Source organism: Coffea arabica, chromosome 11e (assembly GCF_036785885.1).
Source record: "Coffea arabica cultivar ET-39 chromosome 11e, Coffea Arabica ET-39 HiFi, whole genome shotgun sequence".
Taxonomy (NCBI): Eukaryota; Viridiplantae; Streptophyta; class Magnoliopsida; order Gentianales; family Rubiaceae; genus Coffea; species Coffea arabica.
Genome location: NC_092331.1, coordinates 51,704,906 through 51,731,810, shown reverse-complemented (window position 1 = coordinate 51,731,810; position 26,905 = coordinate 51,704,906). Strand labels below are relative to the sequence as shown.

Sequence of the window (26,905 nt, the reverse complement as noted above, 5' to 3'; positions counted from 1 at the left end):
TGCAAAATTAATTCTTGCCAAAGTTGATAAGACTTAGGAGAATGAGAAAGAAAAAGATTAAGAAAGAATTTTGAAGTCTATCTGTCTATGTTTGCAAGCTTGAAAATGGCAAAAGCATTAAGCATAAGATGGAGAAGAGAAGTTAGAAAGGAATTTGCGGCTTGAGTCTCTGTGGCTCTGCTTTCAGATGTTAAGCATTTGCTGCCCTATTTTCCTTGAGTCATAGTCAACGGTCAAGAGTCTCAAGAGTCAAGACTCAATACTCAGACAAGAATCCAAAGATAAATTGCTTAAGCCAAGTAGCCAACGCTCAATTTGACTATTTGAGTCAGTTGACTCTTTTTTTTTCTAACCTAAGTAGTTTTGATAAATTTGGCCGAGTCTCCAATTTTCCTGTTCAACCGCGGGTACTAACGGTTTCTAGCGGGTTAATTCCTTGTCTGGTCATTTTAGAAACCCGGCCCGGTCTGATGGCCGAGTCACCGATTTGACCGCCGGGCCGGGCCGGGTTTAATAACTATGAAAGAAAGGGATGGTGTTTGAGGGAAGAAAGAGGAGCAGATAAGGAGGATCTAACGATAGTGGAAGAGAGAAGAGGCACACCCTTTCCTACATCTAACTGCAATTGGTCAGATTTGGTTGTTTACAACCAACTCCAAGAAAGAGTGAGTAATATGAGTGTTGGGGAAGAGGGGAAAGAGAGGAACAAATGGTATTTGGAAGAGAGAGAGAGAGAGAGAGAGAGAGAGAGAGAGAGAGAGCAGATGAGGAGGATTTGAGCGATGGTGGAAGAGAGAAAAGGTGCCCTCTTCTGTAGATCTAATGGCAATTGGTCAAATATGGTCATGCACAACCAAATCCAAGGAAGGGAAAGCAATGTAAGTGCTGGAAGAAGACAAAAAGAGAGGAAGGGATGGTGTTTGGAAAAGTAAAAAGGAGCGAATGAGAAGAATTTGGGGGATAGTGAAAGAGAGAAAAGGGAGGAAAGAGATGGCAAGCTGGGGGAAAGAATGGGTTGCTTGGATAAGAATGATGCTGATGGAGTCAATGAGAGGCAGTGGGGAAGGATGGGGAAGGTGGCAATAGTAGTATAGAAGATGATGGTAGACAGTGATTCATTTTTCTTTTTTTGATAAGTAGGAGGTGTCGATTGTCAAATTCAAAACCTATCACTTTATACGTTCTCTCATCCCAATAGTGGTTGATTGGTATTAAGAGAAAGGGGAGACAAATGCGACCCAAAAAACTCTAAACAAAATATGCTCCAATGAACAAAATCTATAGTGGAAATATATATCTATATAAATTTGAGAAGGGATTTTTAGCAACAAGCCTTCACAAACCTTCCCACTCTCAACTCTATTTTTTTAGTATTTTACATTTAATTTATTTCGTAAAAAATATCATGGGCACATTACACCCCCACATTTCCCTCAAATAAGAAGTTAGCTCTAACTAACACTCCCACATTTCCCTCAAACAAAAAGTTAACTCCAACTAACACTCCTTACACACCTTACTCCAACTAACATTCCTCACACACCTTCCCACTACAATTAAAACTCTTCCAATCAAGAATTTCAACCAATTCCCACTACCAATTCCATTTTTCTAACATTTGATATTTAATTTAATTTATAAAATATATTTCTCTCAACTTCCACATCTACTCTTCACATTTGAAATTGTTGGTTACTTTTTAAAATCATTTCATTTCAAATTGTTGGTTAATATGCATGTTATCCTATTTGAACTTCAACCTATCACGTTTCCGATTGTCTTGCATTATTTATGATTCTACAACAATTAAAACATCTATAAGACCATAAGAAGAGATAACAAATATAACATCTTTTCATGCTTTCTTATTAATTTAAATAAGAGAGATTATTTATACTCCATTTTTGTTATTCACACTTCAATAATCATTTTGATCATATAATTTTCATTAATTAGACTATATATAAGAAGTTAACTCTAACTAACACTCCCACATTTCCCTCAAATAAAAAGTTAACTCCAACTAACACTCCTTACACACCTTACTCCAACTAACATTCCTCACACACCTTCCCACTACAATTAAAACTCTTCCAATCAAGAATTTCAATCAATTCCCACTACCAATTCCATTTTTCTAACATTTGATATTTAATTTAATTTATAAAATATATTTCTCTCAACTTCCACATCTACTCTTCACATTTGAAATTGTTGGTTACTTTTTAAAATCATTTCATTTCAAATTGTTGGTTAATATGCATGTTATCCTATTTGAACTTCAACCTATCACGTTTTCTATTGTCTTGCATTATTTATGATTCTACAACAATTAAAACATCTATAAGACCATAAGAAGAGATAACAAATATAACATCCTTTCATGCTTTCTTATTAATTTAAATAAGAGAGATTATTTATACTCCATTTTTGTTATTCACACTTCAATAATCATTTTGACCATATAATTTTCATTAATTAGATTATATGATAAAACAAATGGTGGAATTGCAAATAATAAAAAATTAAGTGCAAATAACATTTTCTTAAGTAAGAAGTGGCCCCCATGCCTTTCTAATTTAAAAAGTAGTGGCTCCGCTTATATAGGAATTTGGTTTGAAGTTTATTAGTGGAAGTGTAAATAAAAAAAAATATTGCCAAACTTAGTAAAAGTAAAAAAGTAACTTATAATATTTTATCTTTAAGTTTAGTAATCCTAATCACTACAACAAAAATGGCATTTTCTGACATGTCCATAAGGACACTTATTGGTTTATGTCATTATAGCATTTCTATTATGACACTTATTATCAACTTAATAATATATGCTCTAATTTTTTTTTATTTTATCTGATATAAAAATAATAATGTATCTTTAGGCTCTCTATCATAACACTTGTGAAAATGTGAGATACATCAAGAAAAATTAAAACACAAAACGACGTGGTTTAATTTTGGCGGAAGATTCTTTGCCAAAACACTTAAGTGAAATCTCAAAACTTCATTTTGCCTCCTCATGAAATTTTGCTTCTTCTTATCTCTCTCACAAACACACACTCTCTCTCTCTCAGCAAACTCTCTCTCAAAACTCCTGGCCAAAATTTTGCTTTCCCCGCAGAATTTTCTTACCAATTTATGCCCTCCGCCTCTCTCGACCACTCTCCTGTCCTCTGCCTTACTGAATAATGCAGAAGCTAGGGGAAGCCCTGGCCGATCTCCCCAACATTTCTAATTTCCAAACTGTTGTCCGACGAAAATTAGGGTTCTGAGTCTGAGAGAGACCTTAGATTTAGGGCGGTATTCGCAGCATCTGCACTTATTCTTTCTTGGATTTCAGCGATCAGCGGCAAATGTCGCCTTCTTCTGGACCCTACTCCAGCACCAGCACTCTCGCCTTGGTAAACCACCCGCTAATTTTTCTCTAATTTTTTGAAAATTTCATTTTGTTTACTTTTGTCTGATTTTGAGTTCTTTTTGGGTAATTATTTTGTGTCAGTTGGTGATTTGGGGGTTGAGGGTTTTGGGAAGGAGAAGGTAAAGAAGGTAGAAGAGGTGATATGGTTGTGGAAGGGAGTGAAGAGATGGAGGTGGTGGCGGTGATGGGTGGTGGAAGAGCGGCGGACGATGAGGTGCTGGAAGCTGTGGTTGTTGGCATAGGAGGAGAGGATGATGGTGGTGGTTGCTGCAAAAGTTCCGGTGGTTGAGGAGTGGATGCCGGTGGTGTTGGCATCTGAAAAAAGATTCCAAAGTAGAAGATAGTATTGATGCTGTAAAAGATTCCAAAGTGCACACGACTAAGACAACATCGGTCCTTAGTGGTAGTTTGTTAATGTTATCCTGATGAGTGACGAGAAGCCATTGGGAAGTCTGCATCTATATTATGTACTCCTAACATCTAGCAGCGGACAAGGTATTTTTCTATTCGTGTCAGCGATAATCTATAGGCTTAAAAGAAGAATTAAAGCCAATATATGAAAGGTCTTCCTACAATGATGATGCATGACAATGACATGATCACAAATTAAATTTGTTATCAAATCGAAGTGGATAAGAAATGTAGGGAAAGAATGTTGCAATTGAGACAATGTTTGACAGAGAGAAGGCATTAAAATAAAGAAAGAGATAAGCCTCTGTTATCAAGGCAAGGACTCTTTTGTAGTCTTGTTAAGTGGCTATTTGTACAAGTGTTACTAAGGTATTGGTAGGCTCTTGGATATTTTTCCTTTAGTTATGGAAGGGGTAGTTATCAAAACCTGCTTCGATCATTTTGTGACAGCTTCAATTCAACTGATTGCTGCTACCATTGGAACTCTTTAATTTAATTTATTAGCCATCCAAAGTCAGGAGTTGGCTAATAAATTGGTTGTAAGTTTAGTTATGTGTTTGGTATGCACAAAAGTCCGCTGCTTAAATCACAACAGACGGAGACAGAGACAGAGAGAGAGAGGATTATACATATACATATATCTTTCTTGCGTATAATGTAAGTTTAATAATACCTAAAGGATGATCAAACTTAAAGCTGAAGGAGTTGTTAGAAACCTTAAAGAGAGATTTCTGAAATTATCTCTAAAATGGAAGATAAACTAACCGTGTTGGATTTGTCAAGAAAGCATGAGAATTGATTTCGACGTCAAATTGCAATATTTGAGTGATATACTCTATTTGTTTTCATATGTTAGTAATGAATTATAATTAATTACTTGCAGTCAGTCCCTTAAATGTTAGATCAGAACCAAAAAAATATGTGATGTTTTCTGATAGGGAAACAGTTTGTAATGTGTGATGTTTTCTGCATCAGGTGAGGAAGGTGGATATGCTTGAAGAAGTCACTGTTATCTGGTCTGAGAAGGTTAAGGACGAATTGGTGTTGGATGGCAATGACATTGAGCTTGTTTCCCGATCTGCTGCCCTGATAAACCAAGTAAGAGACACTCTGTGCCATATTTATGATATTTGAATCTACAAGTTTTGTTCCTTGTCACTTGTCTTTAAAATGTAGTTCATTTGGCTGAATAGCTAATATACAACCTTTTCTTATTGTGGACAGAAATGCCATGTGAAGAACAAAGATATCCGGAAGTTCCTTGATGGTATCTATGTCAGTGAGAAGGGGCAAATAGCCAAGGAGGAGTGAGAGTTAGTGGCCTACATTTCTTGATCATTTTCTTGGATTGATTCCTTTTTATCATATCAAGATGCTTGTGGGGATTTCTTAGAGATGACTTCTATTTTGAACTTAAAATAGAAGTCATGTTTTTTAGAGTATATATGCTTGCTTTTAGTGGTCTACTTTAATGTTTTCTTATATGTATTTAGAATGTATCAACAGTGTTTTCAACCACTTGCTTGACGATAGCCCATTGCCTGCTAACAGGCTTCTTCATCAGTGCTTGTTGCAACCTTTTCCAGTACACACTCACTAAATGGAAAAGGATCTACAGGAGGTGGAAAGCAGAGTCGAAATGGTGAAGTAGAGAAGGGGCTATTGACGCTAATTTCCTCAGATGCTCCTGGACTTCAGGTGTTGTAACCTATATTTGGACTTTTTTTTTTAATGATCAGTAGGTAGGTTGCAACAATATATACTAATTTCCTAGATTCCTTTTTAACTGCTTATACATTTTTTCTACATTTCAACTAGATCATTTTTGGAATTGTAATGCTTCAAGACTTTGTTTTTCTTCATTAATTATCCACCAGTTCTTTCCTATTATTTCCAGGTTTGTGACCCCAATGGCCGCTGGTACCTGGCTGATAGTGGCTTTGTTCTTGGGGACCTTTTATTTCTCACAGGCAAGGCTCTAATCCATGCTACAGCTGGTCTGAGGCCTGCGGTTTCACATCGTTCTAGTGGCGGAAGGTAGATATTGGTGCTTAAGTGTAATTTGATAGTTGCCCAAGAATGTCATAGGTTGAAGAAATTTCTCAACTGATCAGTACACTTTGCCCTGCAGGACATCTCTCGTCTTTAGGCTCATGCCACAAGGCAATGCAATACGTGATTGTTCACCAATTGCAGCAGCTAGTCATGTCATTCCTCATAGTTATGTGCCAATCTCTGTAACCCAGTTTATGGATGCTCTAATAGTACTTGTTATGTGCCAATCTTTGTAACTCAGTTTATAGGTGCTATAATAGTACTTGTTATGTGCCAATCTCTATAACCCAGTTATGTGCCAATCTCTGTAACCCAGTTTCGATTAGCTGTGTTAGTACTTGTTACTGACTTTTAGTTCAATAAATGATATTTGAGCATTAGCTTTTGCTTTTGATTTTAAATTACGACAATATTCTATTTTTTGGGATAATTTTACAAGTCCTTTGGGTATCTGATTGACGGAATGTATAGCAGGAAGCACAATCAGGTTGCTTCTTTATTTAAAAAAAAAACTCTGGGCAGTTAAAAGTGTCAGCATAGCTCAACAACTTCGACAATATTCTGATACTTTCCATTGTTAAGAAAATGGATTTTTATTGGCAGATGAGATGCTATAATAGCATAGTTTTCCTAACACCTTGAATAGTACGAACCTATCCCCACATTGGAAGGGACAACACTTGTCCGAGGTGTGAGGAAAAGTAAAGTGTCAGCTTAGATTATCTTTACTGACACTTTTAAATGCCGTTAAAGGTCATTTTTGTTGTAGTGTAAGTAAAAAGACAAAATTAAACAGAAAACAAAAAGGAAATAATGTTGTGGATTTAAAAAAATCAAGAATGGTACCATTCATGAAATCCAAATTATGAAATCACTAAATAAAAAACAAAGTACTACTAGCCCTTTAACGTGGAATTTTTTTTTTGAAATATTCATTTTTGATAAAAAAAATAATGATAATAACAACACAAATTCTACCAAAAATTTTTAAAAAAGTAATATTATAGTTTAAGAGAAAGATATAGAACATTCAACCCTAAAATACTACTTAATTTATATATATCTGGCCCAAATTTGACATTAGAATTGAATAAGAGTGCAAAACCCAAACACTAAGGATAACTTTTGGTATCATTAATTATTTTATGTATTCTTATTGCTGTCTTCATATGTAAATATGTATTTGCTATGTTAATACATATATATATATATATATTGATTGTAGTACTTGAGGATATTATAGATATTATCAGTTTTTCATTTTCACTTTTAGATACTAATAATTGCAACCATTGTAATTAATTTTTAATTTTATATTTTCATTATGATAGGTAAAGTTAAATATATTGGGTCACAGGGATATGAATTTAGAGGTTAGATATAAGGGGAGGAGGGAGGGAAGAAAATGGTGAGGTGTTAAAAAGTAGCAGGAAAGGTTGAAAAAAAAATATGAGTTACAAGAAATATGAGTTACAAGGATAGGCAGAGAAGGTAGAGACAAAAAAAGAGGATTACAGGGATATGACAGAAATGACAAAAAAAATAATAATAATAGAGGGAGTGGTACCATGATAGAAGATATGAAAGTCGTAGGAGGCATTTAATGACTAGCTGGCGTATAAGAGAAGAGGGAAATGATGGTGATTTTTAATAATTTTGAGAACTCTAAAAACACATATTACGGAGAATTTCTTTTAAAATATACGTTAAAGTTTATGAAAAATGCTAATCTAAATGCAATCAATAATTTTAGGGGCACAAGATAGGAGAAAGATTTTTTTTTTTGCTAAAAATGGAAGAAAATAAATTGGTTATAATCTATTTTTTTTTTATATTATAAGTTTTGATATATGGGTATAACATAATATGTTTTGTCGGATATTGATAAATTGACTTTTTTTTAGAAAACTCTTTTTACCTTACTACCCAACCTAATCCTTTCCTTAAATGCATTAACAATTCTTTTATCATGTAAATCATTATAAATTAATTTTTTTAAATATTAAGCATACACTTCTTTAAAATTTTTAGTCTATATATATATTTATTATTTTATACCACAATATATAAATATATAAAATATTATTTTGATTTGAAATATAACCCCGTGCATAGCACGGGTCAAAATACTAGTTTTTAGAAACACTGCAAAATACATTAGTTTAAATGGACCTTACATTTTCCATTGTTCCTATAGTGAAAGAAGTCCCACTATATATTTCTAGATGTTTCATAGATGAATTTTTTTTCTAAATATCTAAACTAGATATTTTTCAATGAAATTAAGTTACCATAACATACTTCAAGAATAAAAGGATTGTGATGGTTTATACCATGTCAATTTCTATGAATACAAAACCTAACCCCTTATTTTGCAATAGTAAAAGTAAAACACTATTCCCATTCAATGTAGGAGCTCAAAACTAGCTATTAATGAAAGACTAATGTTATATATGTTGTCACGTATACGCTATTACCAGTAGGTAGATAACACATATGCAAATTTTCATGTATCATCTATCCAACCATAATAGTATAAACACTGACAGTATATATAAAATTTACTCTTTAATGAAATATAAATTTCTATCTCAATTACGTGAAATATAAATTAAATCTCCTATGTTGCAACAATTTAATGAATAAGATTAGATAATGATTACCTATATTATTTTCTCAATCTCGTTATGTTTATTATATCTTGAATTAGTTTGCTCTTTCAATGCTCACAGTTTGAGTGATATATTATAAGATTCTATTCGGTTTCTTTGAAACACACTAAGACGCAGAGTTGGAACTTTCGTACAACAATGCCTTTCTCACTGCCTAGGTCACCTTGCATATCTACATATCCATGTCGTCTAGGAGGTGAACAAACATCTAGACGTTCTTTCATTCATTTTCTCACTTACACCCATCTTTTTAAACTTAGACCGGACCGGCTTGTCCGATCGGTTGAACCTGAAATCGGCTAAGTGCCTAGTCCGAACTATCTTAAAAACTTGGATTGGTCAAGACTTAGTCAAATCCGGTCAAAACCGGGTTTGATCAAAAACCTGAAGAACCGGTAAAAATTAGGTTTTTCTTATTCTCTTTTTTTTTTTAATTTTTTTCCCTTCCTGACCTCTAACTCCAAATCCTTGTGAGCTCTCTAGTCTCTGCAAATCCATTTTCGCTCTTTGACTTCAATTCAAGTATCAAAAATGAATGTTTTAACCTTTTTTAGAATAAGATATACTTAGATCTTGTATTCAAAATAAGAAAAGACCCAAAAATGCAAAAAAAGGAGTGGACAAGAGAAAAGTTTGAAGAAAATAGATAAAAGCATGATATTTCAAGGGTTTGAAAACAAATAACTAATAAAATAAGAATGAAAATGAAATTAAAAAAAGAAGAAGAAGAAAGGAGTTGCAGAATGGCAAAGAAGGAGGAAGATGAAATACTCTATGGAATGCGTCAACCATTAGGAATAGAGGAAGAAATGGGAAGTGTGATGTGGGGTCAAAGCACTTTCATCTGATATAGGGTCAAAGCATTTTCAATATTATGTTTTGACCCTTAGGTTGTTAAAAGCTATTAATATACCTCAAATATTTCATACTTTATAAATGTTGTCCTAAAGTTTGGTGTTATTTTTCAATCAAATCCATAATTTTAATTCAAAACTTGTTACTATTCATTGAATAATAGAATTGCTCCTTGATTATTCTAATTTCTTTTTATTTTATTATTAAATACATTTGAAACATTAAATATATATATGAATATACCTTGATTAATGTTAACATGATCTTAGGTATTTTAAATATAATATTTTAATTTTTAAATAATTTTTATTTTATGATGTCATCCGATTTAACCCTCAATCGAATCTGATTGAACCTAATGACCCCCGACCCTTGATTCTGACCAAGTCGATACCCGGTCCAAGTCTGAAAGTATAGATATATACACTTGCCTTTCCACCTTCCCCTCCTCAATTTTTTTCCATAACATAGATCTTCATATTTCTAAATGTGTATAACACTAACATTTATGCCAAAATAACTCGATGGAGTTTAAATAATATGCCAAATGCAGTACTCGAGAAAGATTGGCTAAATTTGGTTGGGGTGAATGAAGAAGTTGCTCGGGCCATCATCCAACAAGATAGCCCGTTGGTCAAGGTACAAATTTTAGCTTGGGGTTTTCGACCAATCATGAGATATTGTGGTGACCGAACCGTAAGACTACACCTTGACAGGGATGGCAATGTTCGAAGTACCTGTAGCATTGGTTAGAATGAACTACAAATAGCTCCAAATAGAAAAAATCAAGTTTTTTTGTTAGTCCATGACTATTTATAAATTTCCTTTTATGTAGTCTTTAAAGTATAAATGAGTGACATTGTTTATCTCTATCCATGACTACTAAGGGCTGCCTTTGTTGGGGTAAGAACAAAAGACCAAGTGCAAGCATTTGAATTGGTTCCATTTTGGTTAAAGACCAATTGAACACTACATTTTTTTTCCCTTTTTCATTGGATAAATTGCTTATAAACCCTTGTAATTTTACATAATGCCAGATGACCTCCCCTAAAGTTTCAAAATATCCATTTAACCCTCTATGATTTATATAAAGTGAAAAATAAACAGAGCGCACAATTAGTTACGGCGTTTATATCAAAAACACTCTAAAAGCAAGTGTAATAAAAACTTAATCTTCATGTAACCCCTTTATGATTTATATAAATATCTATTTTACTCCCCTTTGATTTTTATATTTATTCACATAATCCTCCTATACTTTTATACAAGGTAGTTAAGTCGTTTATTGATTTAGCATTTAAGTAAGGACGCTATTAATATTTCAGTAAACGACATTATAGACTATTTTTATCAAATTTTCACTTTACATAAAATTGTGGGGGTGAAATGAATATTTTAAAACATTAGAGAGGTCATGTGGCAATAAACAAAATCACAAGAGGGTCATATGTTATTTAACCTCTTTTATTTTAAAAGAGGATCAATAATACTTTTTTACTTATTCTCTTGATGACTCAAATTTGTGACTGTGAAATGCCTTACCAACTAAACTACATTTTGTTGTCCAATTGAACAACATTAAACATGAGCATTTTGCAAATTGATAAGGATACCACTTAGCTACCCCTAGAAGAACTAGAAGGAAAACTACTTTGGCAAATCCACAGATATTCCAATGCTCTTGGATTGTTTTTAATGTCTCCTTTCATATTACTCGAATGGGAATCTAGATTGTCAACTCCTCATAATTGATGGAATAGCGTATCAATAATGTTTTCCCAATTCACGTTCTATACTGTTGCTTTTAATTTCTTGTAAAATAGTAAAATCTCTATAAAGTAATATTCAATAAATTAATAGTCTTTATTAAATAATAATTTTTCTTGATTTTGACTTGGACTAACGAGCTAAACTAATAATTTCAGTAAAAGAATAAGATAATAATATTTGTTGAAAGCCTTATAAAACTCTTTGGTCCATTTATATCATAAATTAATAATTTACTAAAATTACATATCATATTTCCTTAAATATGATTCTATTATTGTTATTTTTCTTAAAATTTAAATTTACTTGAATCTCATTCCCAATTTTTCTGATCCCATCTAAAAATTTTGGACTTCAATTCTCTTATTGCAACAAGAAATTATGAAAATTTATTAATGCTTTATTAATGAAAATTTACATATCTATTGTATCATCCTCAACTTCATCATTAGTAGAATTTTCAGTGATGCTAGCAAAATTTATTCTAAACTTGAATATATTAGAATTATACTTGCAAATCAAGTAGATATAGATTGATTTATGTTCTTAGAGGTTTATCTTCCTTTAATTAATTGAATAATTCATATTTTTATAAAATAAAATAAAATTTTAGTTAATTATATGAGTATTTCTTTGAATTGCAAGTCTCGATAAATTAATAAATTATTAATTTATTAATTAATACCACTTTAAATTAATAGAATCTATATGATCCCAAGATTATTAATTTATAAAGGTTTTTTTGTACTCCTCTCAATAAGCTCATTGTACAATGTTTAGATGCTTAACATGAACATTTTTTAAATTTATTTATTTTATGTAAGTGGGGGGTTATGAATTCAAAATCTCTTACTTACAATCTCTTTCACTTTATCACATAATCTAACCCTCCCTCCTGTGCTTAATATGAACATAATGTACATGAATCCAATAATTATGAGTATCATATAAAAGTTCTCTAGTTAATTTTTTCTCCTCCCATCAGATTTTCATATTTTTCCCAATTCAAGCCTTTGCCAGCAAGCACATCTACGCATGTTCTGGATAGAGTCGACGTAAATTTTGTTAGGGAGAAACACGTTGAGAGAGTCTACCAAAGAATCCAATATGTAAGTTAGGAACCCAACTCTGATCCAAAAGTTTAAGCTATTAGGTCTTGAGCCCTTAGTTACATATTAACCGCTCTTTCTCCATCTCTCGGACCGATGTGGGACACAACACCTTACTCATGAACCTAACAAATCTCCCCCTTCATGAGTAACCCCCACATTAAACCTAAATTTACAAACTCTTATTTTTCCAAGCACACTTTAATACTCAACACAAGCCCACCTTATCGCTTAAGGTCATCTCTTCTTCCAAACATGGACCCACTCTTCTTTAACATCCAAACTATATTTTGGACCCCTGCCAACCCTTGACTTCTTGGTCTAACATCAACCGGAACCCTTGCCAAATCCATGGTACACCTGGTCCAACATCAACCAAACTTCTTGGCACTTCGGTCTACCATCAAGAAGAGAATTTTTTATCGGTCCAACTCCGAGAAGAATCCACTTACCCATGAGTAACCCAGTTTTTGCAACATGAAACTCTGATACCAATTTGTTAGGGAGAAACACGTCGAGAGAGTCTACCAAAGAGCCCAATATGTAAGTTAGGAACCCAATTCTAATCAAAAAACTTAAACTATTAGGTCTTGAGCCTTTACTTACATATTAACCGCTCTTATTCCATCTCTCGGACCGATGTGGGACACAACACCTTACTCATGAACCTAACAAATTGGTATCAGAGCACTTGATGTCTCAATAGTTGTTGGTTCCGCACCTGAATCCTAACAAGTAGTATTAGAGCCTGGTTACGAGACTGGGTAATAGAGCAAAGTTCATGGTTGGATCCTAGTTAGTTATTGAGATCAAGTGGATTGGTAGTTGTCACCAATTGAACAATTCAATGGGTGGTATCCTTGTTTCAATGGCTTGACAAAAAGCATTGATGGTGAAGGATGGAAAGTCGAAAAGTATGAAGATGTTTGACGGTGAATCTAGGCAGGTGATTCAAGGGTCAAGGAAAAGATGAAATCCAATGTTGATTTTGGACATGAATCGGTGGAGGCTTTCTCACACCTCCAATGGTTGATATTTCATTCAGGTGGATTTTAGATTTTGGTTATGTTTTTTGGGTGGTGTGGCACGTGTCCCAAAGAATTAAGGAGATCTAATTTCCATGCGCCAGAAAATTCTGATAGTTACGAGTTTTTCGTTTTAGGTAGAGTCTTGGAAACCACACGTGACGAGACAGTCCTGAGGATGGGAAGAAGTATGGTGATTTTATCACTTGGTTACCTCAATGGTTAGGATTAGAGATCATAAAAGGGGATCCCGGATTGCAAGTGGTGGTGAGAAAAAATTCTGTAAAGGGAGACGGTGAATTGAGGCACCTTCTCGCCAGTCAATAGGAGGTTAGACTCGGGGCAACTACACATGTTCATTTGCCGATTGAATCAATTTGGTGTCAGGGCTGTATTGATTCGGGTATGTAGTTTGGTACAGTATTATTTGGTAGTTGAAGGCAAATGGTTGCTAAAAGAAATTTTCGCCAAGGTGGAGATTTGTTAGGAAATTGGTTTAATTTCTTTTAGGTAGAATTCTTGTTTTGTGTGGAAGTAACTAATTTCCTAAGTGGTTTTAGTTACTTGAAGTAGTAGTCAAGTAAAATCCTTTTTTGACAGTAACGTTCTCTATAAATAGGTGGGTTAGCCTACTACACGTGTGACACACAAGCAGACACAAGGGACATCATGTAGCCTTATACATGGGGTGTGAGAGAGGGTTCTTGGGAGATGAGAGATGGTATACAAGGGTTGGGCTTGAGTTCAAGTTGTATTCTTGTATAGGTTTTCCTCTCATAATAAAGAACAGGTTTTTCTTTCGTGGACGTAGGCTCAATGGTGGAGCCGAACGACGTTAAATATTGTGTGTCGTTTATCTTTCATACTTATGGCTTATTTGCCATTAAATTGTTGTGCACTTGATGTCTCAATAGTTGTTGGTTCCGCGCCTGGATCCTAACAAATTCATGCAAATAAACATAATTTTAAGTCCCAAACAAACATCTTTACCGCCTTAACCACAAAAAGTGTTGTAATTAAGGACACTACTCCTTTACGCATTCGAGTTTCCAAATGTCTAATAGGTTTTTCCTGCTACCAGTATATATAATCATGCAGATTAATGCCGTAACCCTAAATATTTTCTTCCAGCAGTCAAGACTTCAGATATTGATCTAGGTACTCTCATTGTTTTTCTTGCAAATCTTTAGCAAACTCATAAACTAGTAGCTACTAGATTCAATAAATTTCTATATTTTATCGATTGGTAAAGTTTAGAGATACATTGGATTTGCAGAAATTTACTAGTAGCAGTTGTTGATATATGGATCGAGATTGTCCGATAGGGTTTCATTTTAGGCCAACAGAGGAAGAAATAATCACCCTCCTCTGGTTAAAGGACACAAACCAGCAAAAGCATATAACGGATGTTTTCCCGGAGAAGATACTCTACGGTGCTGATGCTTCTCCCTGGAAGCTTTTCGGAGATGATAATGTTCGTTGGGAATTATGTGATGACAGTGGAAAGAAGCGTACGAAAAGAATGGCATATGTGTTTACTAAGCTGTCCAAGATGAGTGCCAATAGGACTGCAAGAACCGCTGGTTGCGGGACGTGGGAGGGACAAGCTAAGGCCCAATACATTCCCAACTCTAGAGGAGAGATCATTGGTTTGAGGAAGATGTTGAGCTATGTCTTGAATTCTGGTTCGCCCCAAGGTGGTGGATGGATCATGCATGAATATTCACTCGCTGGTTCTTTGTTGGATCGCATAGGCCCTACAGATTATGTTGTTTGCCGAATCACAATAGATGATGAAAAATATATTGAGGTGAAAAAAGTGGCAGAAGCCAAACAAGGAGTTAATCAATCTGGTTCCATGAGATGTACCGAGAATCCTAAAGTTTTAGGCAAGAGATCATAGCCAAGTTTTGTGCAACAAAGATGAGACCCAAGTAAGATGCCAAGAAGCGGAGTAGTAGAAGAAGAAACATCAGGGAACGCTCCTGCTAACTTGGCCATGGGAGCTAGTACGGATGGAGCAATTGAGACGCCTAATTCTTTGAATAATTATGAGGGATTTGTTATCAATCCTCAAGCAATTATGTCTGATAAGTTATTTGGTATGGACGGCCAAACTTCTGACAGACATGTGTGACGACCCCACTTCTCCCAAGGGCGAACCCAAGGGTATCGGCCGGCTGCCTGCCTAGCTCGCGCCAGGACTCAAAACCTAAAGTAATAAAACTAGATAAATCGAAAGAGCACTGTATACAATATATACAATCCCCAAAAGTTTTCTAATTACATTCTTCAAAAGTACCTGCTCATACTATTACATCCTTATAATTATAACCAAAATCAAAGAGTAGACCCTAAGGAGGGTCCTTATACAAACCACCACAACAAAAACAAACATCCTAATTGTCCAACTATTACAAGCAACCTAACCATACTAGTGTATGTGCCAAAAGTCCCCGCATCGGCCCCTGCTAAGGAAAACAAAAGGAAAGGGGTAAGCTATATGCTTAGTAAGTAAACAGGGGCAAAAGCGTAAATTTCACGTAACAACAGTTACATAGTAAGAGTAAAGCAAAAGCAGAAAAGTAACATCACATAATAAGGATACAGGTGGCTCCAAAGCCAGATCGTTTGTCATGTGTGACCTCCTGCCGACACTCCGTCGACCACAAATAATGGTCTGTAGAACTTCACTTGTACTCCCACCGTACACCTTATCACCCTCTCTGGTCAGACACCTCACAAACTTGCTCGAGCGAATGAAATTGAGCTTGGTTCACAAGCTCGGGTCACAAACTTGGTCCACATAATCGGTGAACCAGATTCACAAACTTGGTGACCTCAAACCAGGTTGGACTGACTTCGACCAAGTCCTAACCGACTCGAATAGTCCATCTAGGTCATGAGATCGGGCCCCAAACTCACAAACTTCACAAAATTTACTCAAAAGTCACCCCGAGCCACAAGCTCAAGGGGTTTAGTTACAAAATGATTCATATACATATGTCATGTACAAATATGTGCGTAAATTAGGGTTTAGGTCGAGTGCGATAAAGTACACCCTCGCCTAGGTACCATTTTCATACATATCGAAACACATAAGCAATTAACACATAAGAGCGGCCTGAATACTTACTCAACGAACAAAAGAACAAAAGTTCGAAATTTGTGCCGCGAGGAGTAGTTAGTAGGCCCCACCGGCTCCACCTAACTCACTACCGTCTGAAATAGAAGATTGCGTCACATAATATCATAAACGGCTACTAATATGCCTAAAACAAGAAAAACGGCAAAATCGGCACATACGAGTGCGGAAACGGCATACGGAAACGGGAATGGTAACCTAATCGCTTTGCTGTCAAAATTGTTTTGAGCCTAATTGAAGCTACGAGTGTCGGATCAAGGTACATCAGGTACCGTTACGAAGCTAAGAGGAAGGGTTACAGTTTTCATGAAGACACCTCAATCCGGATCTAAACGGAAATAGGTCGAAAGTACAGAAAACCGTTCCAGGAATTCACACTCTAGAGTAACGAACAGGGTATGTTTGTTGGACCATAACTCCCACCTCACAAATCCAAATCAGGAAATTCCAAAGGCATTAGAAATCTGAGACATAAGGCTAAAACTTTGATGTTTTGGCCAAGACCTGAATCCATTCAGAACAGAACGAAAGTTGAGTGTCAAAGTACCCGTCAGAACTGTCCAGATTCAAGGCAGTTCTGACGATCGATCTTGTTTTGGTCATAACAGGAGCTACGGAACTCGGATTTCGACGCACTTTATACCGTTTCGAAGCCAAAATCAAGATCTATATTTCTTATGAAGGAGTTGACACCCAGATCATACCGAATCAAAATGGAAAAATGCACGGTCAGAGGCTGACTTCAAAACGCAGCACAAACCAATGTTCAAAACAGGCATGAGTGTTTTGTCTATAACTCAGGATACACTAATCCGTTTAACCTGAAATTTTACAGGCATATTCAGGACTTATGAGGCTACAACTTTCATGTTTTGAGGAACTTCTGAATCTGTACATAACATCAAGAAAAATGAAGCCAAAGTTCGGATGCTGAACTGCCCAAGTTTTCCAGATTTGCCGGTTTTTGCGCGCCGCAACCGCACGGTCCGTTTCTATGGTTCTTATACAAGTTTCCAACCAAATTCCTATCAATGAAACACACGTATACCAGCTTCTAAAAGGTCTATTAATGGTCCGAAATTCTCTCCTTATTTTACCACAAAATTACCAAACACGAACCATAATCCCTAACCTAATTTCATTTGCACTAAGGAACTTGATCTAACACCCAACTAACCAAACCCTAATCAACTAAACATTAGCCAAGCTAAACTACCTAAGAAAGCCTAGGGTTTCTTAACCCAAATCAGTTTTTGTACCACCAACTCATCAACCCAAAGAAACCAATCATCAAACACAACCACTACAATCTTCATAGCACAAAATTAAAGCTAATTAACTTATTTAGCATGAAACCCTAATTCTTTCATAAGCTTAATCAAAATTTCAGCAACATCATCATCATAATTAAAACATGAAATTTCAATATAAACATCAATTCCACCATACAAATCCATAATCACAACAAAATACATCACTTTCATAGCTTAAAGATTAGAAACCCCAAAATTTTTCTTTCAAAGAAGATGACATACCTTCAAATGAGTTTGGTAGATGATCAAACTTCAACAATCAAGCTTCTAAGTTGTTCCCTCAAGCTTCAAAGGCAAGATGAAAGGCTAGAAAACGAAGAACTTGAAGAGTTTCTTTCCTTTCTTCACTCTCTAAATCTCGGCTCTCCTCTCTCTCTTTCTCTCCAAGTTTTGTTTTGTTTTGTCTTGTGATTATCCTACAATTCTAAGGTAATAAATAGTCAAAGACACTAGAAGATAATTGTTAGGCTAACCAATCACATAAAAGTGCTTTATTTGCTTTGTAACCCTTGCACTTCAACTTAGCTTTTATTCTACTCTTGCCCTCAAACATTTGATAATGTTTCAATTAACTCCATAGGTCATAACTTAATCTACTCTAAAACATGTAATCACACTTCATTACTTCACTAATCACTTTCTTATTTTAATCACCTATACTTAAACATTCTTTCTCCATAATACAACAATCAAACAACAACTTTTATAACATTGGCAAAATTAGGATTTTTAAACCCAACTTAAGCTTTTTAATAAATTATAACACTAAAGGTTTACTAATCTAAGGTTTGCTAACCAATTCAAACTTGCTAAACCTTTGTAAACTAAAACGAATCCTATTTTTATTTGTGCCAAAACACACACTAGAATACCAAACATGAACTATAACTTGAACCTACAAATAACACATAAACTAGGGTTTAATCATAAGCAAAGTTAGGGTTTTCAATCTTAACCGAGATTAGAGTTTCCTTCTTAACCCTAAAACCCCAATCAACCGCACAAAATACTGAAAAACCCTAATATCAAACTTAAGAATTGACTGGGGCCTCACAACATGCGTCCCTTGAGGGTGCTCAATCCGCGAATTTGATGGGTGGGATTGGTGATGGTTTTGGATTGGAAGATGAGATGGTACAATTTACCGCTCTATTGAATGGGATATTGCAAGAAGATGATGGATCAGTCCAACCGGAAGTAGCATTACAATATGTATGCACAACCAATTTCAGTGACAAATGAATGGTTCCAAGATGCCCTGCAATCTTGCAGACTTGTGGTTTGATCAGGACCTGGGGGACAAAATGAAGAATTGATGGGGACTCGCGAGATAACAGGAAGAACTAATAGTAGACTAATGATAGAACGAATTAATGTTTTGAAAATACATTGTTTCTGCAATTTTGGATTAATTTTTCCTGTTATTTATAGTGCCACAATTCCTTCCTAGTTAATGCTATAACTGCAAATCATAGCTCTTGAATTGGCAGCAGAAATCTGGAATTGCTAGCTTAATCTTTGCTGTTATTTGAGCAATTTTAGCATAGTGAGAGAATTTTCATAACCATTGGTTTAATAACTGTGAATAGCTAGATTGTATTGTTGGCAATAGCAAGCATAAATGTCGTTGAGATTCCTTGTGTCCTCACATTGGCCGCTAAGGACATAAAATATATGCTAGTATCCGATTCATAATATGAAAAATACCACCAGCAAATCAGTAAAAAGAGTTTGGGACCAAATAAAGGAAGATTAATCTATATACTAGATCAATTTACTTCTTTTCTATATCATAATTTTAAGGTGCGCACTTTTACTATTAATCCATTATTAGTTGTAGAGGGTTGCGAGGCTTCATAAGATGCTTGCTCTATTTATGTCTGACGTGTTTGGGAACTGGTCTAGAAGGGCATACACTAGAAAGATGTGATATAGCTAGTTCCGTATGGTTCTTGGTGGCAAATATGATGTCATATATATATACACTAAACAAAGTTACATATATTAATTTTTCTATATTGAAATTATGCACTGCATACTTCAAATTGTTCAAATCTGGCTTAAAGAGAGATTCACTCAAATCTGGCTTAAAGAGAGATTCACTCAAATCCTAATTAATGCGTACAATATGAAACTTAACATATATTTTCCCTTTTTTTTTCTAACAAAAAAGGAAATTCAAACAGTCTCTAGTGCTATAATAAGAGAAATAGTGATGCTAAAGCACAAAATATTCAGAAGGCCTTCAGCAAGGCATCTGCATGGTCCTTTATTAAAGTCCATGCCATGTCCACATGCCTATAGTCCGTAAGGGGACCCCCAATAGCAAACCTGATAAAATAGATTCCTCCAATTACACCATGAGTCATGTAAACATGGCCAGAAGCGTTCAAGGACTCAACAAGTTTTTGATTAATTAGGTTCACATCTTCTTCAGTACTCAATATCTTGCAATTCTGATTCATTGCTGATGGAGAAATCCTGAAGCAAACCAGAGAAAATTTCCTAGGGACAACAATTTCAAACCTTTTGTTCATGGCCACTAGCTGTTCAAAATGTTCAGCCATATTGACATGGCCCCTTATGAATTTTTGAAGATTAACCACGCCATAACTTCTTAGTACAAGCCAAAGTTTCAAGGCTCTGAATCTCCTGCTCAAACTTATCTGCCAATCTTTGTAATCCACAACTTGCTTGGAATCGGTCGCCTGGTTCCTCAATATTTCAGGCTTTGTGGACAAAGCCTTTATAAGTGCACTCGGGTCCTTCACCCAAAGGCAGCAGCAATCCAGGGAAGAAAAGAACCATTTGTGTGCATTAAGGCTAAAGGAATTTGCACCCTCAACTCCATCAAGAAAATGGCGAAATTCTGGGCAAATACAAGCACTTCCTGCATATGCAGCATCAACATGAACCCACATGTCATATTCCTCAGCAATGTTGCATATTGGTCCCAGTGGATCAACAGCAGTTGATAAAGTAGTCCCAACTGTAGCACACAAGTACAAGGGGACTAGTCCACCTTCAACATCCGCAATAATTGCAGAACGTACAGAATTTGGACAAAGGCTAAACTCATCATCCTTTGTGGTGGAAATGACTCGGAAATTACTGGGATTTATGCCAGCAATTTGGGCCGCTTTTTGGAAAGAAAAATGTGCTTGATCAGACAGATAAACAACCAACTTTCCAATATTATTCCTCCCAATTTTTCTCAACATTTGATCTCTAGCAGCAGCAAGGGTGGATAACATGGCTTCACAGGTTGTTCCCTGTAGAACTCCTCCACCACCACCACTAAATAGGAAGGAACCTGGAAGCTTTAGCAATTTTCCAAACCAATCCATGACAATATTCTCTAACTCTGTCGCGGCTGGGGATGATATCCAGTTAAAACCGACAACATTAAAACCTGTGCTGAGCACTTCCCCAAGGAATCCGGCAGTGCTAGTAGCACATGGGAAAAGAGCAAAATGGCTAGGGCTTTGCCAATGAGTAAGCCCTGGAATGATATGCTTTTGCAGATCACGAAGGATATTTTCAATGGGTTCAGGGTTATATGGAGCTGAATCAGGCAAATGACTCTTGAGATGATTTGGCTCTACTTGGCTTCGAACTGGATATTTTTCAATATTTTGGTAATAATCAGCCAGGTAGTCTATGACCATGTGGCCTTGCCTTCTGAATTCTTCAGGATCTAGAGGACTCGTGGCATAGGAGAATTCATTTTGGAAATCAGGATGGATGTTGAAACTTCCCATGTTAGAAGGTTTGATGCTTTGAATTCGAGTTGCAAGCAAGTTGTGCCACTTCCTAGTTCCTAGTAACAGATTTATAGGACAATAGTTGGAAGTCTTGTCAAAGCAAAAACTTGTTTTGTTTTGTTCCACATTATATTGTTCACACGAAAAATGTTAAACTTGTTTCACGTAAAATTAAAAAAAAAAAAAATCAATTCTTCCTTGGTCAAATGCAACCAAAGGGAGGACCACGAATAACACAAATCAGGCGGGGCAAGTTTAGCCCTAATTCCAAAAGATTTGCTGGTTTTGTTGATCCGTACGTCTTCATCATTAGCTTTTGCTAGTACAATTATTCGTCATTCCAATAAGCATCAAATCCCGCCCCCAACTGTTAACTCTCGTGCTTAGTCTAATTAAGTGTGTGCGCAGATTCTCACTTCAACCCTTGTTGGTAACGTGTTGGTATTCTTGGACAGGACTCTGCCAATCGTAGGGGATTAGTCTAGTCCATAAGATCAGGACACCCCTGCGTCGGAAAAAAAAATAATAAGCATCAAATCGCTCTACTTCTTTGTCTTTTGGGTGTTTGTTTACCTCGAGTTTCCAACTTCTATCAATATAGCTTTAGATGAGAGACATGTATGATGAAGTATATATCAAGGGTTGAGATCGGCAAAGAACAATGGAGATGAGCTATACAGCCCTAATTATTATTATTATTATTATTATTGGTTTCGGGTTGCTAATGTGGAGTAAATTTACAAAGATGGGTAGTTTTTCAAACAAAAAATCAAGTAGTGAAACATATTTTTACGTATCAAAGCATGCATATCATATTTTTACTCTTTCCTCATTTCATTTTGCCTCTAATGTCATTTTTCTCAATTTGAGGTACAAATTGTTAAATGGCTAGGACTTCATTATGGATTTTGGTACTTGCATTGATTGTTTGGGATAATTTCGATTTATGGCTCAAATTATGCCACTTCAGAGTGACCTACTTAAAAGGACAAAAAAGAAAAGGTCTCCTCACCCCACCAAGAAAAAATGAAAAAGTTTTTGTCGTACGACAACACCATGCCCACAAAATGTACCGGATTCGCCCATCAAAGCTGGGGCCTATATGGATTTCCCTGTTTACACCAAAAAGCGGACATTGACAAAATTCCTCAAACATGAGATCTTGAGTTCAAAACAATTTGGATAGAGCGGAATTAGTGGAAGCGACTTGCATTTTTTTTAATCGTAAGATCTTGAGTTCAAAATTCATAAATATGAAAAGAATAATGTTGGGAAAATTTCCTTCTGCAAGAGATTCGATTAGACTCAAATAGAATTAGTCATAAATCATAAAATTAACTATGCATGATTTATACCAAAAAGAAAAAAGTTAATAAAATTCAAAACTAACTACGACTTCCATTGCTAGTTTACTACACCAAGGTAGGGGTGGCAATTCGGGTCCAAATCAGGTTGGCGGGTCGGGTTCGGGTCAACCCGTCAGAAAATCTGTTGACCCGAACCCGACCCGCCAACCCGTGACGGGTCAGGTATGCTGACCCGAACCCGAAAATTTCAGGTTGACGGGTCGACCCGAAATGACCCGAAACTTAATATTAATTTATTAATTTATCACTATAATTTCTAATAAAATCAATTTCTCACAAAACTAATTACATAATCAAGTAATAAAAATTTAAATAAATAATTCCAAACCAAATCTAAAATAAATTAAACACCGTAAAAGTGTTTTATCCCAAACAAAATATAAAATAAATTAAAACAGTATAAAAGTAAAAAATAATATAATATATTATTTGTCCAAATATAATAATTTCAACTTCACACAAATTAAATAAATTCATTTAGGATTAAGTAATTAATGCCTTTGAAAAAAAGAATAACTTAGTTTAGTTAGATAAAATTATTTGTATGTTTATTAAATTATTTTTAATTCGTAAACGGGTCATATCGGGTCATATCAGGTCACTATGGGTTGACCCGAAATCGACCTGTTTTCTTTTCGGGTTCATCGGGTCCAACCCGATTCTGACCCGAATTCCCGAAACCTCAACCCAAGGCCATTAATTTCGTGTTAGGTTCGTGTCGTGTTTTCAGGTCGTGTCGAAAATTGCCACCCCTACACCAAGGAGTGTAACAAAAATCTTACACTTTTGAATGTAACAGAAGACTTGCAAATAGCAAAAACTATTGTAGTAAAATGGTATACCACATTTTTTACGATCATTAATAAACTTGATAAGTTGTAAATGGAACAAACGCGTCTTTACTCCGTCCAAAATTCAAAAAAGAAAAAAAAAAAAAAAAAAAAGGTAGAACAGACACAAGATTTGCTGTCAATGTAACTATTTCCGTACCATATAGAATGTTTTAAATAGGTTTTAATGATCTCAAATAATATCTTTAACTTTATAGTATGAATCTAATATCCTAGCAAAGGAGTGATACGCATACAAATCATGTCTAAATTATGAGGCGAAATTTGAATATTATATCTTATGTTAGCACCAGACTACATATATCAGAACCTCTCTCCGCGGAACACAGGGGTTGGGTGCCTGGGACCAATTAACAAGTTTGAACTTTGGGCAAATTCGTGGACTTCAAATTGTTCACCTCAGCCTGCTTTTGTCGGTCGGCACTCGGCAGTCGGCAAAGTTGGCACTGTGCCAAAAGAGAAAGCACCAAATGAAGAAGGGGATTGAAAAAAAAAAAAAAAGGAAAGAAAGAAGTCATTGAGCACGTTCTTAAGCAAGATAACTGACTTATTATGTGGATTAATCTTCTATACACTAACACACTATTAAGTTTGGCTAAATGATAACTAATTTAAATTTGAATTAAAAATTTTAATTGTACATATATTTCATGTAATTATCCGTGATAGTATACACACTCATATATAAATTCACTCTTAATTTGTAAGCCAAACTAATAATCATTTTCTCCCAACTGGTGTGTAATTTTCTCATGAAAAGTGTAAATAAAATGAATTCAAACTTTGAGTAATATTTTTTTAAGTAAAGGAAAAGGGGGGGGGGAGGGGGATTTAAGAAGTCGGGGGGAGAAAGAGGGAGGGCCAGTACCCAAGACCTTAAAGTTTTAGAGTCTCAACTTTAATTATTAGTCTAAGGCCTTATTGGCCTTGATTTTTTTTTTTTAATTATTACTTCACTTTTAGTTGATAATTTTCAAGCAACATTTAGGAACATTTCTAGATATATTTTTCATTAGATCTTTTAAAAATGGGTCATTCTCAAATCTCAAACCTGAGCCTTGTTTCCATTTCAACCCCTTTAGTTTGCTCATTTATATTTCAAACATCATGTGGTTCAAGGACAGGTGTTTATTCAGTAACTGTAAGAAAAAACTGTGCTAAAATTAGTGTCTTGGGACTGAAACTCACAAAGTTGATTTTAGTTGAGGAGATATATTAAAACTAAGCCTATGAGGTAATGTTAGTCATTCTGACATGAAATTAGGGTAGAATTGAATTGGATAAATTTTATTTTGGACCCTTATATTATAGATGCCCTCCTACTTGGGTCGTTAAAATTCAATTTTAGATACTTTGCCCTTTACAGTATGAATTCATCCCATTTTAGTCCTTTAAATTTCAAGTTCAAACACTTTACAGCCTAAAAAATGAAATCCTTCTCACCAGAGTATCACAACTAACGGAATAGTAGGTAAGAGATGTTTAAAATTTAAATTGTTAGGCAAGTGATGCTCAATATTTGAGAACTAAAGTGGGACGAGTTTAATACTTTAGAGGTTAAAGTGGTCAAAATTGAAGTTTAAGGATTAAAATGGGATAGAATTTCATATTTTAGGAAGTAAAGTGTTTGAAATTGAAGTTTAAAGACTAAAGTAGAAGCAAGTCTACAATTTAAGGACACAAAGAGAATGTACCCAATTGATTGTCTAACTGCGAATTTTCTACTCTCAAGCATCAAATTAGTGGGAACATTTAGTGCGAGGCAGTGAAAATTTGACTATTACCGCTATAATTTTGAAAACATTTTATTTTGCCCCCACTATAGCTGTTTTTGTAACTTCATATAATTGGATAAAAAATCCAAAAATTTTCCAAAATCACATAGTTCCATTGGAACTTGTTATAGTTTATTGCTCAATAATTAAACGATTTGTACAGACAGTTTTCAGTAAAACAAGAGGTACTTTTTTTTTGGTTAATTTACTTATAAAGCAATTATCTACTTAACTGTTATCTAGATCTTCTTCTGCTGCACAAAAACAGTAGCTCTCTTCTCGATCTCTCACCCAATCTTCTTTCTCCTCCTTTGATCACCTCAATCATCTCTCGCCTTTTCATTGAGCTGTAAATATGAATGTTATAAAATGCCAAACATGATAATCTTTGAGGAAATTCATTGTTTTAATGGTGCATTCAAGTTTGACCAAAAAAAAAAAAAAACAGAGAGAGACAGAAAGATTGAGAATTTGACTATCATTTTATGGTATGTGAATATTTTTATTACGTCCTAATTGAAGGGAACTGTAATTTGGTTTTTGCTCCCGCTAGAAATTATATCTAACTCCTCCACCATATTAAATAGGGGGTGAGATCCACTCTATTTATTACCTTTCTCTCCATTTATCTATCTATTTTTTAATATTTTCACAATTAACTATTTTTACAACAATCTGTTTGTATCAATAATTTTATTTCCACAAGAAGATCAGTATACTTAAAAATGAATATTTTGTCATGTAATTTATACAAAACATTTTGACGGTATAAAAAGAGTCAAAATTGTGACTAAAATTGTAAAATTTGATCCAATGTAAAATGTAATCAATTCAATTTCAATTTTTGTATATACTTTAAACAACTAGAAATATACAATACGGAAAATTTTGATTTTCAAAATAATGTTATAATTGTGTTTGGATAGCCAAATAATGACTAGAAATTATTTGCTTACATCAGAAATACAATTTCCAACACACTTTTTTATCTTTTCAATTATTTTTTTTATCTCACATACATCACATCACAAAAAATGTTATAATAATTATTTCAAATAATCTCCTATCCAAACACATTATATTTATTCGGGTGTAATTGAGAGAAAATCCTCTCCAATTAACGGAGAGGAGCCTAATCCTATTAAAATCTCTAAAAATCATCTTCACTTCTCAGTCCCTACTCTCCCAAAATCGCCTGAGCAATGAGTCAAATGTTGCAGCTCTGAGACTGAAGGAGGCATCAGATCAGAGAGACTGACTGGGGATTTTCTTCAAGAGTTATTGCCCCCGTTTCTGTGTTTAGCCTGTGATTTCTTCTTCCTCTGCGAAAAGTTGAAAACCGTGGGTCACCACCACTTCGTTTTGGTCCAACCCTTGATTC

The 26,905-nt window shown here is 34.9% G+C and overlaps 2 protein-coding genes and 1 long non-coding RNA gene across 3 annotated transcripts; 2 read left to right on the top strand and 1 right to left on the bottom strand.

The window, feature by feature from the left end:
* The first annotated feature begins 4,802 nt into the window (after positions 1–4,802).
* On the top strand, positions 4,803–5,118 carry LOC140021781 (uncharacterized). The gene is made up of 2 exons (XR_011825760.1): positions 4,803–4,924; positions 5,051–5,118. It is a non-coding gene; the product is annotated as an uncharacterized lncRNA (long non-coding RNA).
* Positions 5,119–14,612: 9,494 nt separating this feature from the next.
* LOC113718465 (NAC domain-containing protein 83-like) lies at positions 14,613–15,212 on the top strand. The gene has a single exon (XM_027243367.2). The coding sequence runs from the start codon at positions 14,613–14,615 to the stop codon at positions 15,210–15,212; it is 600 nt and encodes a 199-aa protein (XP_027099168.2).
* Positions 15,213–19,958: 4,746 nt separating this feature from the next.
* LOC113717860 (tyrosine decarboxylase 1-like) lies at positions 19,959–21,528 on the bottom strand. Its single transcript, XM_027242698.2, has one exon. It carries the CDS (start codon positions 21,526–21,528, stop codon positions 20,002–20,004), a length of 1,527 nt encoding a protein of 508 aa, XP_027098499.2. The 3' UTR covers positions 19,959–20,001.
* Between the last annotated feature and the right edge of the window lie 5,377 nt (positions 21,529–26,905).